The sequence below is a fragment of the Scyliorhinus canicula genome, chromosome 4, assembly GCF_902713615.1.
Source record: "Scyliorhinus canicula chromosome 4, sScyCan1.1, whole genome shotgun sequence".
Lineage (NCBI taxonomy): Eukaryota > Metazoa > Chordata > Chondrichthyes > Carcharhiniformes > Scyliorhinidae > Scyliorhinus > Scyliorhinus canicula.
Window position 1 is genome coordinate 120,764,670 of NC_052149.1, and position 13,424 is coordinate 120,778,093.

At 43.3% G+C, this 13,424-nt stretch overlaps 1 protein-coding gene across 1 annotated transcript in view; it reads left to right on the plus strand.

Moving 5' to 3' along the window:
• Positions 1 to 13,424, plus strand: part of imp3 (IMP U3 small nucleolar ribonucleoprotein 3) — a 322,483-nt gene that overhangs the window by 121,299 nt on the left and 187,760 nt on the right. The window contains exon 3 of the mRNA XM_038795137.1: positions 7,397 to 7,471. Coding sequence (XP_038651065.1) covers positions 7,397 to 7,471 — 75 coding nt within the window. The remainder of the gene's footprint in view (positions 1 to 7,396; positions 7,472 to 13,424) is intronic.

The window sequence follows — 13,424 nt, forward strand, 5'->3', positions numbered from 1 at the left end:
ATAGCTGTGATATTCTCCCTAACCAGTAACGCAACTCCGCCACCCCTTTTACATTCCCCTCTATCCCGCCTGAAACATCTAAATCCTGGAACGTTTAGCTGCCAATCCTGTCCTTCCCTCAACCAGGTCTCTGTAATGGCAACAACATCATAGTTCCAAGTACTAATCCAAGCGCTAAGTTCATTTGCCTTACCCGTAATACGTCTTGCATTAAAAGATATGCATTTCAGGCCACCAGACCTACTGTTTTCAGCAACATCTCTCTGTCTGCTCTTCCTCAGAGCCATACTGCCCTATTCCCTAGTTCTACCTCAATGCTTTCCCCTTTTGACCTATTGCTCCGGTACCCAACCCCCTGCCATACTAGTTTAAACCCTCCCGTGTGACACTAGCAAACCTCGCGGCTAGGATATTTATGCCCCTCCAGTTTAGATGCAACCCGTCCTTCCTATACAGGTCACACCTGCCCCAGAAGAGCTCCCACTGGTCCAGATAACAAAACCCTTCCTCCTACACCAGCTGTTTAGCCACACGTTTAGCTGCTCTATCTTCCTATTTCTAGCCTCACTGGCACGTGGCAGAGGGAGTAAGCCTGAGATTACAACCCCAGAGGTCCTCTCGTCGGAGATGAGAGGATGTCTCCGTTCGGAGACATCCTGGACCCTGACACCAGGGAGGCAACATACCATCCTAGAGTCTCTTTCACATCCACAGAAGCGCCTATCTGTGCCCCTGACTATAGAGTCCCCTATGACTATTGCTCTTCTGCGCTTTGACCCTCCCTGCTGAACATCAGAGCCAGGCGTGGTGCCACTGCTCTGGCTGCTGCTGCTTTCCCCTGATAGGCTATCCCCCCCGACAGTATCCAAAGGGGTATACCTGTTCGAGAGGGAGACAACCGCAGGGGAGTCCTGTACTGACTGCCTGTCCCTTCTGGTGGTCACCCATCTCTCTGCCTGCACCTTGGTGTGACCACATTTATATAACTGCAGTCTATGACGCTTTCCGCCACCTGCATGTTCCTTAGTGCATCCAACTGCTGCTCCAACCGAACCACGCGGTCTGTGAGGAGCTCCAGCTGGGTGCACTTTCTGCAGATGTAGCCATCCGGGACGCTGAAAGCCTCCCGGACCTGCCACATCTCACAGTCAGAGCACTGCACCCCTCTAATTGACATTGGCACAATTAATTAGTAAATTAAACTTTAAAAATTGTTTTTTTTTAAAAGTTGCTATTAACTATATGTTTCCTAGCACTAGATTTCTACTATAGATGCGAAAGCCAAATACAGTACTCTCCGACCTCTGGCTTAGATACCCCTCTAAATTATAATTAAGTAATTATGTTTAATTAGTTTAACAATGCTTAATTTTTAAATTAGTGTAGATTCCCAACCAGCCAATCAGGTCACAGCTTTACTGTGATGTCACTTCAGTTTCCCACCACCCACACAATTTGAAAAGGTAACAAAAATAAAAATCACTTACCTTTCCAGATTCTCAGATGCTCTCTGGTTCTCTCCTTGCAGATTAAAAGTTACAGGCCAGAAGAAAGAGAACAAAACGGTAGGGAAAAAACGCCTTCTCCCACTCTGCACCGAATTAGCTCACTGTACCAAATTGCAATTCCCACTCTGGATGTGTCTCACTCAGGCTGTGTCTCCTTCACCTGCGCAAAGCCCCCTTTTTAGTAAGAATTTTTAATAAATTTACCAGATTCTATTTCCTCTTCATAAAACCAGGTTGACTCTGCTTGATTGTATTGTTTGGACGGCAGTGTTCTGCATGAGCATAAGTTTATGTTGGATGGAAGATGAGATGCTGACCAAAAGACTATTTGAATATTCAAGTCTACAGATAATAAAGAAATGGATTACCCTTTTTATGTGGCATTCGGGAGATTTTTCTGGTCAAACCCGCCCTCCCGACCTGTGTAAAGAATTACTGGTGGATATATGTCTAAAATTTCGTCGAAGAAGCCTGCTGGAAAGAGGTCTCAGGCCGATAGTCTGATGCGGGAGTCGGAGTGAGGGAAGATGGTGGGCACGCCCACACCCATTATAGTAGACACGCTGACTGTCGTGATGATGCAGGAGCGCAGGAGTTTGAGGAATTTGGGATACAAATGGGCAAGCAGTTTGGTTGGCAAGGCAAGGAGCTGACTGAGTTCTTCAAAGTTACTATTGAGGAAGCTTTGGGCCCGATCAAAGAACATTTCGGGAAGACATCAAAAACTGTGAGGGAGCAAGGAGAAACGGTGAAGGGCATGGAGATGGGCTTGTCGCAGCATGAAGGGTGGCTCTCCTTGTTGAAATCGGAGATACTGCTCGTGGAAGAGAGGACCAAGGGCTTGATAACAAACGTGGAAGACCTAGAAAATAGACCGAGGCGACAGAATAGTGATATAGTCAGTATAGTGGGGTGGTCGGAGGGAAGGGAGGGCCCGAGGCTAACGGAGTTCTTTTCAGAGATGTTCTCCATGTTGGTGGTGGGTGGGATGTGGGGTGCAGGAGGAGGAGGACACAAATTTTTCACCCCTCCGGAGTTTGAAAGGGCCCATCGGGCACTCCGACAGAAGCCATGGGTGAGCAAGCAGCCATTGGCGGTCATAATCCGCTTTCACAGTTTTCAGAGGCAGGAGCGAGCCCTGAAATGTGCCAAGAAGAATTGTAACATCACAACTGGGAGGAAACACAGTTCTAATTTACCAGGACATTGGGGCCGAACTAGCAAAGAGACGAGCGGCCTTTAACAAGGTGAAGGCTAAGCTCTCCAAGAAACGAGGGCGGTTCGGGATGGTGTAACTGGCGAAGTGGCGAGTCACGGTGGAGTTAAAACTACTTTGACACGGTGGAGCAGAAAGTAAGAAGTCTTACAACACCAGGATAAAGTCCAACATGTTTGTTTCAAACACTAGCTTTCGGAGCACTGCTCCTTCCTCAGGTGAATGAAGAGGTATGTTCCAGGCATTTGTGCAGAGAAAATGAGCCAGGGGCTTCATGTTCTTTTGTTTCCTGTTGCGTTTTGGATATGGGGTATCCTTGTTTGGGGTATCGGGATTATTAATAATAATAATAATAATAATAATCTTTGTCGCAAGTAGGCTTACATTAACACTGCAATGAAGTTACTGTGAAAAACCCCTTACCGCAGCTGCAGATGGGTGCGGGGACAGGTGTTCTTGCCTTGGCCTCACTGATCGTTCGGAGTTGTGTTCTGCTGGGGTGGAGGTTAGCAAATCCGTCCAGTGCCATGACTAGATGACTTAATGGAGTTTCTACAGCGGGAGAAGGTTAATTACACAGTGAGTGGTTCAGTTGAAGGGTTCTAACAGAGATGGCGACCATTTATTGTTTACTTCAAGGAGTTGATCATTGTTAGTTGCTGGGGGTTCTTTTTTCTTACTTTTTGTGTTGTTAATAGAGTGCGGTTATGCACGTTGGCTTGTTGTTGTCTTTTCTTGTTGTCTCTACTTCCTTTTTTTGTATTTTATAAGCTGCAAAAGGTTTAAAAAATATTTATTTTAAAAAAGCAAAGAAATGGATGAGGGTTTCAGCAGTAGATGAGCTGGAGCAGGATTGCAGTTAGTCATTGAGGTTTACAGCACAGAAAAGGCCCTTCGGCCCATCATGTCTGTGCCGGTCAAAAACTGCCATGTAAGTATTCTAATTCTGTTTTCCAGCAACTGCCACTTACCTTGGCATCACAAGTGCACATTAAACTACTTATTAAATGTTATGAGGGTCTCTGCCTCCATCACCTTTTCCAGCAGAGTTCCAGATTCCCACCAACCTCTGTGTGAAAGAGTTATTCCTCACACATCCTCTAAACCTATTGTCGTAAGCTTCAATCTGTGACCCCTAGTTATTGATTCCTCCACCAAGGTGAAAACTTTCTTCCTGTCTATCTATACCAAAGAACCACAGTGCAGAGGGAGGCCATTTGGCCCATCAAGTCTGCACCTCCCCTCTTCAAGAGCACCCTACTTTGGCCAGAGCGCCGCCCTATCCCCGTAAACCCCACCTAACCTGTATATCTTTGGACACTAAGGGGCAATTTTCTAGCATGGCCAATCCACCTAACCTTCACATATTTGGACTGTGAGAGGAAACTGGAGCACCTGGAGGAACCCACGCTGACCCATGGAGAAAGGGCAAACTCCACTGTCACCCAAGGCCGGAATTGAACCAGGGTCCCTGGTGAAGTGAGGCAGCAGTGCTAGCCACTGTGCCACTTTCTATACCCCTCAATTTTATACATCTCAATCTTATCACCAGTCTCCTCTGCTCCAAGGAAAACAACCCCAAACTATCCAATCTCTCTCGATATCTAAAGCTCTTCGGTCCACGCAACATCCTGGTAAATCTCCTCTGCACCCTTTTCAGTGCTATGACATCCCTCTGTAACATGGATTCTAGAACTGCACGCAATACTCTAGCTATGGCCTAACCAACGTTTTACATAATTCCAGCATGACCTCTCTGCTCTTAAACTCTATGCCTCGACGAATAAAGGCAAGTATACCACATGCCTTTTAACCACTGTATCCATCTGCCCTACGACCTTAAGTAACCGATGTGCACTGACACCGAAGTCCCTTTGATCCTCAGTGCTTCCTGTGGTCCTGCGGTTCATCATGCATTCCCTTGCCTTGCTTGTCCTGCCCAAGTGCATCAACTTGCTCTCATCTGGATTGAATTACATTTGCCACTGATCAGCCCATCTGACCAGTCCGTCTATGTTTTGGAATTGGAAGTAGTCAGTCTTGGTGAACATGTGGCAGTGTGATCTGCAACTCAAAGTGGGGTCAAACATTACACTGAGGTGGTGAATGGTTTTACTCTTGCCAAAGATGGAAACTATTGTGAGAAATTGGAGAATATGGTGGTTACCAGAGACCAGTTGAAAGGGAGATAGGTTAGAATGAACAAGGGGAGCAGACATTGAGTTAGAACATAGAACAGTACAGCACAGAACAGACCCTTCGACCCTCGACGTTGGTTAATTTCAGGCCAGCAGCTTTTGATGAAAAGATCGAGAGGGTAAGAGGCCAGAGGGAGGGGTCCAGGTGAGGGAGAAGTATGCAGGTGAGAGGAAAGCATCTCCAATATGGGTGAGGGGGTGGAAGACTACTGGTCAAAGAAATAAGTGTGAAGGCCGTGGAAGAAAAACTCTATCAAAGGGAGCTTGAAATTTGTGAAGATTATGTATTCGGGGATGAAGCTGAGATCTTTCTGAGGGCTGATGGTGCAGGTCAGAGAGTGAATGGCTGACGAGGACAATGAAAACGTGACATAAGGTGAAATCGGAAGGTGGGTTTGGGTGATAATTGACCGTTGACTGTTTTAAAACTGGTGCACTTAATGTTTAATTTTACTGAGATCTAAGATGGTTAAGAATGTCTTGTGGCAGATTAAGTGCCAGCCACCAGCATACTCTTGTTGCCAGGAATGGTGCTACGGAATGGAAGGCAACTTAAGGATAATGAGCATAATTGGAAGCATTTTGTATTGAAAGAAAAATAAAATGGTGAGGTGCATCACACATCAGTGGAAGCTCTGATTATCTGTGGTGGAATACTGATTAAACATTCAGTTTTGTGTGTGGACTCTGAAGTTGTCCCTTTAAACAGAGTAATTTATGATCCAATCCTCCATGTCCAGCACAGTCGTGACACACTTTTCCTTTGTTTCAGAAAACACATGAAATAATCTTGTGTGCCTCCTCCACTGAGAGTAAAATATCACATTACACTTTTCAAAGAGAACATTGCTGTAGCCCGGGATGCTTATAACAGATGATCTGGTCATTGATTTGCTGTTTGTGAGACCTCACTGAACATGAGCTGTTTTCCTGCAAAATAGTGACTGTACTTTGAAAGTAACTAAATTGATTTTAAGATGTCTTGGGAAGCCCTGAGAGTGTGAAAAGTGCCTAACAAATGCAAATCCATCATTGTTATCATTTTGGGCTGGTGTTTAGGCACAGCGAGAGGGAGTGAGAGAAGTCAACATTTGTTAACCATACTGAGTCTGCTTCATCTACTGAGCATGGAGTTGACACTGACTGTGGTCTGAATTTTAAAATAAGCCTGTCAGGTGCACAAAAAAGCGAACTTTGTGGCATAGAAACATTTTGAAGCAAAATATTTATTGCTCCATATTTTGTATGCAGTCAGCTGTTACATTAGTGATTATCAGAACTGTTTGACATGGCATGTCAAAGTTCAATGTGCAGCAGAGGAACTGGGTAGCTAAGTTTATAAAAGTACAGTCCATTAACCTATAGTACCAAGACAAACGGGTAAAAGTTCCCTTGTCATGCCTGTGGAGTCTGTGCTGCACAGTACATTGACCCCCTCAGAATGCACTGCAGTAACTTGTCAAGGTTTCTTGGGCTGAACCTCCCAAACCAACAGCCTCCGTCACATTGTCATCCAAGGGCATTGGGAACACCACCTCCACGTTACACGCAGTTGTAACTTGAATATATGTCATCATTCCTTCATCATTACTGGATGACAATGTTGGTACTTCCTATCTAACCGCACTATGAATATACCATCAACACACACTGCAGCAGTTCAAGGAGAAGGACCACCACCACCACTTTTTGTGCAGTTAATAATGAGAAATAAATTCCAGCCTTGTATAAACCCACACATCTGAGAAGGGATTGAGCACCCAAATTCCCTCAATTCTTTCTTCTTGTACCTTCTCCTTCGCAACACCTATCAAAATGCCTCAGCCCTACCATTGGGACAGTGTCTCCTATTCTATCGACATGACCTTCATGCATTTGTAATGAGGTTTCTGAATGAGTTTCTGCAAAATGCTATGGGCATTTGTCCTTCGTGTAAGTGGATTGATGCTCCCCAAATAGATTCTATGGCAGATCCTCAAAGTTTTAATTTAATTGGTCTCAACTAGAATGTAAAGCAGATCCCAGAGGTGAAAGGCCATTGATGTTGCACTTTTCCACATTGAGTATGCCATGGGATGAGGCTTTTTGGGTTTGCGTTTTGAAATATATCATCTTTTTGAGACCAGATGGTGCATGACCAGACTGGGATTATCTGTGAAGTAAAATATGAGAAACATTCACCATTCAGGTCTTGGTGATTGCAAAACTACTGCTCAGCTTTCAGTTTTTATGATGTGCGTAGCAAATGAGGAATGTGGGAAACTGGCATGAGTGCGACGGATATGGATGCACTGATTAGATAGTGATTGAGGGTACCTGTTCAGGCTCAGCAATGATTTACAGAGCAATTGGTTTGTATCAGTTATGCTATGACAGTACTTGATACTGCCAGATTATGAGAAGTTGTAGGGAGGGGTTAGTTCTTCATTTTTGGAACTAATTTTATTCAACTTTGGTCCTGTTTTCAATTTCAGATATGCAGCAGGCCTGATCCCCACAAAGCAAGGTCTGCACCTTTGTGATAAAGTGTCAGCATCATCTTTCTGCAGGTATGAATTTATCATAAGGTCATGCACAGTGAGAGTAAACTATAGTAATTATGTACAATAAGATTTTCAACACTGTCTTGCATCCATCAATCATTCTTCTTATTCTTATTATTATTGTCACAATTAGGCTTACATTTGAAGTTACTATGAAAATCATATGAACATTGCTGCAATTAGTCATTGCTTGTTTTTAATCAGTTGACATTCACATTCAATACTGATTTTGTGCATGAGTCTTTATTCGTTAGCAACATTTATATAAAGGTTATGTTTGCTGTACATTGGCATAATATGAGTTTGTACCCATCATGAAGGAGCTACTAATGATGAGTATTAGTTATGGGAGAAGAGAAACCACTACAGATTTCAGTCCTAACTTAATGCCCACAAACTTGTGTTTGCAAGGGTAATTAAAATAGAAACTCAAGCTAATTTTCTGCTCACTAAGCTGACAGGACTGAGAGCAATTGTGCACATTCGGAATCCCTGATCAGTTAACTTGGCAACCACATGGGATCAAACTGGCACCTCACGCATCTGAATGGCTCAGTAACCAATAGTCTGAACCAATTGGGCTATTGGTGAGTTGAGATTTGCTCAACTTTGTTTCCTGGGAGTGACTACACGCCTTCAGTTCATTTTTGAAGAATCCTTCTCATTTGAAAGGTATAATCAAACCATTGGATTTTTAGTTAACTCTTGAGTTGGACCAATTTTAAAAACTTGATGGGCTAATTTATCATGGTTATGGTGTATCCCTTAAACTCTCACTTTATGCCTCACTTCAAGAATTCATAATTCCCAACCAGTGATGAGAAACAAAAGAAACACGGGCTCCTAAATAGCATTTTATATGACCAATGGATGTCTCCAAGCCTCACGGCCGATGACATACTTTGTAACTTTGTAATCATAGTTGTAATGTGAAAAACATGGCAGCCAATATAGGCACAAACAGCAATGTGATAGTGACTAGATTTTTTTTTGTGATAACTGAGGGATAAGTACTGGCCAGGGCACCAGGGATGATTCCATTGCTCTCTGAAATAGTGACAGCGGATCTTTTCCATCCACCAGGCAGATGGTGTTTAACATCTCATATGAAAAATGGCATCTCTGTCAATGCAATCCATCCTCTCTGCATTAGCCTGTCAGCCTTGAGTTTTGTGCTCAAATTCTGGAGTGAGACGAACACCCATAAGTTTGTGATTCATAAACAAGAACTGAGCGGTAACAGAAAATAAAGACTCTTGTCATTGATTCTGGCAACCACATGATGACTTGGCAGATTGAAAATCCATTCTTAACTGGTCTAAGTTCAGTTGAAGCTTATAAAATGATGCAGTACATGTTTTATACAGTGGCCTACATTAAAGTTATGAATGGACTTGGCATTAATCAAATCATTTGTTTTACCAGTCTTTTGTCAAGGTGCTAGTTTCAAATAAATCAGAAGGAATCATGATGCAGAGATGCAATTTCTAAGCTGCACAAGTTAAAAACCTTGTAACGGAATTTCTCAGAAATCATTTCTGCTCCTCTCTGGCAGGATCTCCTATTGCGTGTGGTTCTCTGGGATTGCTGGTAACGCTATGTGAACAGCATTGGGCAAAACCACAACTATTTTGATGAAATTCTTTTTTTTTTTGCAGACCATCACAACGTTTTGTACATAGATGGTGTGGCCTTGACCATACATCCATGATGTTCTGATTTTAAGCCAGAACTGAATTTGTGCAGCCAGAGCTGTTGCATTTCTAGGAGGACAGAAATGATTCTGAGTGCTGAACTATTACCCTTCAAATATTTCCCTTACAGTTCAGCACTTGGTGACTAAACTTATCTATTGCTTTCCATCAATCCATTTGTGTAATCATGTTTTCTTCTTACTACCTCATCATTTTAATTTTGGACTGCACTTCTGAATCAGGCTGTTGGCACAAAAAACAGCCGTGATGAATACTCCTCATTATGCCACTAGGTCTGGCCAGTTTGTATTGGTCATTTTTTTCCAGGAAAAAAAATGGGATTTCCTGGAGGGATATGGAGCTGAAACATTTCAGTTTTAAGGAGAATTTATCTAAAATCATGGACACAAAATGGAGCATTCTGATGTGGCAATGCAGCATGCAAGTTATTTGTACTTGTTGCAGGTTTCTTGTGGTAATATGCAACTGGAGAAAAGCAGTGCCTTGTTCGCTTGTTGGTCACTTGGATGTAAGCATCTTCCTGCTCAAAGTCTGCTAAGGGCTTTTCTGTACTCTTGTTCATGGTTCAACTTTTGGCATTTTACAATGGTGACAAAATGTTTCCTGAGATTGCAATCAACACATGTCTGACACAAGTGAGTTCATCAATTGCAGGAAACAATTAGTTCTTAAATGTTATACAACAGAAATAAAAATATGGCTTCAAGCTGTTCCTCTTGCCAAGACAGCTTGTTGTACTATCAGCTTATGTGCGAGCTGTGCAACAATAAGTGTCCAGTGTTCCTAATGCAAACTGAAAATATATATATTCCTCCCTTTGCCACGCCCGTTGCTGCTGAGCCAGCCAAAAAAAGGAAGCTGCATTTAATTTCACAATAAATATATTTTTCAAAGATATTACAAATGCTGTACAAGAGAAGAAACAAAACAGCACATATTTATGTAAAACGGATAAACACAAATAGGGTTGGGTTCAGAGTGGGATGACCAAAAGACTGTACAAAGAGGTGGGAAGATTCTTAAGAGTGCGAGCAAGGTAGAAAAAAAATGGAGGAATTTATAGTGGGAAGAGGTGAAAGGGAAAGATGAAGAGGGATATGGTGAAATGGGGTGGCTCAGGGTAAGGGTGAGGCAGGAAAGTTGAAGTGTTTAAAGTGTATAAAGTAAGTGTAATGTGGAGAAGATGAAGGTTGGGGGGGGGGGGGGGGGGGGGTGGCGGTTTCAGATGTGTAACGGGGACAAATTGTGGGAGATTTGAAGGTAAGATTTCGAATGAAATTTGCCCACTCTAATTCACCCTCCTTCAGCCTTCCTCTGTTTATGTCTCAAACATTTAATCTCATTGGTTAAAGGGATACAACGATCCCATTGTTCATCAGATCCCCTTGCTTGTACCATTATCAACTCACACTTCCAGCAACTATGTGAACAGAAATCCTATAACCTAAAGACCAACTAGTGAAATGCCCTTTCCCAGCAAAATTTGGGCGCGTTTTAAAGGCAAAACAAAATATTTGTACCGTTAGTTATAGTTTTGATATTCAAACAATATGGATTCTGATGTAGCATTTCTTGAAGTAAAAGTTTGCCCCTTTTATTTTCCCCTTTTATTTTCCCCATTCTCCTGTTTAGTCTTCCACTCCCTCCAGTTTTTTGGTAGTAAAAGTGAAGAAATATTGTGTTCCATGATGTATTTCAAATATCTCCTGTGAGGTATTTTGCAGGACAGAAAAGAGACTGTGGAGCACATGGAGTTCAATGTACCCAACGAAAATTCATTTATTCCAGTTTGACTATAAATATACAAATGTGCAAATAGCCACAAGAGAATGTTGTTTAATTCCTCCCTCCTTAATGAAACATAGAACATAGAACAGTACAGCACAGAACAGGCCCTTCGGCCCTCGATGTTGTGTCGAGCCATGATCACCCTACTCAAACCCACGTATCCACCCTATACCCGTAACCCAACAACCCCCCACCCCTTAACCTTACTTTTTAGGACACTACGGGCAATTTAGCATGGCCAATCCACCTAACCCGCACATCTTTGGACTGTGGGAGGAAACCGGAGCACCCGGAGGAAACCCACGCAGACACGGGGAGGACGTGCAGACTCCGCACATACAGCGACCCAGCCGGGAATCGAACCTGGGACCCTGGAGCTGTGAAGCATTTATGCTAACCACCATGCTACCGTGCTGCCCATAAAAGTTCAAATTTCATTCCTTGTTTTTCATTTATTATAAATCTAACTTGGCCACTAGTTTCCTGTTCCACTTTTAAAATACATTTTGAGCCCCCAATTACTTTTGTTTTCCAATTAAGGGCAATTTAGTGTGGCCAATCTTTGGGTTATGGGGGTGAAACCCACGCAAACACGGGAAGAATGTGCAAACTCCACACAGTGACCCAGGGCCGGGATCGAACCCGGGTCCTCAGCGCCATGAAGCAGCAATGCTAACCATTGTGCCCCCGTGCAACCCTAGTTTCCTATTCCGAAGAGGATACAGTGTTCCTTAACTCAAACTTTCTGAACTTGGGGAAAACTTTGGCCCATCTGGACCTGAGCCTGAGGAGACACTTTTTCTAACAAAGGCTGATTTTGCACTTGACTTTCAGTTGAATTTTCCACTTCACCATCATGTCAAATTGGATCTTGATTGCAATGATTACATATTTTCACAATTCTACCTGGTAGCTATTTCAATCACTTAAGATGATCTTTCACCATGACCTTCTGGTTCAACTTCAGACTTCTTTCTCTCGCGCTACTCCTACCGTGACTCTCTTTGTGCCTGGATTATTTCTCTTCTACTCACTGTTAAGTGTGGCTTCAGCAATTGAACCGTGTCCGAGGCTATCTTCTGAGAAACAATTCAACTGGCATTCTGCCGGCTGTAGTGCGAGGTATGTTATAATGTGAAGGATGATCTGTTGAAATTCTAGCGCGTTTTACCCTGTTCATTCCCATACATTTTAGAACCTCTTCTGAACAAAACTGAGATCTGCTGCCTGATACGCATTCCTCTGGGAATTCATAAGTAGCATACAAACTATGCAAAATATCAAGAGCATGATAACAAAGCATGCAAAATATCAAGAACTTTGGCAGATGTTATTTGATTCATTGGGAACCCCCTCAATCCACTTTTAATGGCTATCACAATGAATCGTGGTTGCCCTTCAAATTCTGCGAAATCTCCAGCCTTGACAACACTCACTGGCCATTTCCATGGTTGCAAAGATATTGATGGCAGCTCCTTTTCTACAGCTCTATGTCTTTGTTTGATCTTGGTCACAAAAGATAGCTTTTAGCTAGACTCTTTGTCAAACCCATCCCTAAGTGTGGATTGTATTGATAACATTGTAACCGCAATCTGTACCTTTCAGGAGTTACAATTCTGGCTCCCCAGATAACACAACCTTTATCAATGGACAACTCATTCTTGCTTGCATAAAATGGCTTGATGTTTAAATCTGGTATCTGTGTTGGCCAACCATTTGCAATATCGTTTCACACGCTTGTCAACACAAGGACCCCATGAGTTCTCTGTTGTGCCTGGCAACTCCTCGACATGTGAGAAGAAATGATGTGGAGATGTCGGCGTTGGACTGGGGTGAGCACAGTAAGAAGTCTTACAACACCAGGTTAAAGTCCAACAGGTTTGTTTCAAACGCTAGCTTTTGGAGTACTGCTCCTTCCTCAAGTAAATGAAGTAGTTGTAAGACTGGTGTTGTAAGACTTCTTACTGTGTTCACCCCAGCCCAACGCCGGCATCTCCACATCATGGCTACCATCGACACCGCAAACTGCCGGCTCAAAGTGGAGAGGATCTCCAGGAAGATCGTCCATATAGACACTGACATTAAGTTTCTACAAAGATGCAAGAAACCAGACAAGATCCCGAAAGGGCTACAGATCACAAACCCACTCAAGTCGACCTACAACACAGACTACGCTGAGAGACTCTACCGTCGCACCTCTCTCACACTCCTCAACCACCTCGTAAGCCAGCTCAACAGCAGACGACGCAACCTGGAAACCAAGATAGAGGCCATATTCTCAACTTGCACTCAGGACACAGCAGACCAGTTGCGGAACACCGCCACACAGATGAGACAACAATACTATGCCACCCATATGCACACCCAAGAGCAGGAAGCTTGAGAAACTCGGCATAACCACCAGCAGCAACCAAGCCTCCCCCGGGACCACAGTAGAGAACAATACAGGGAAATCT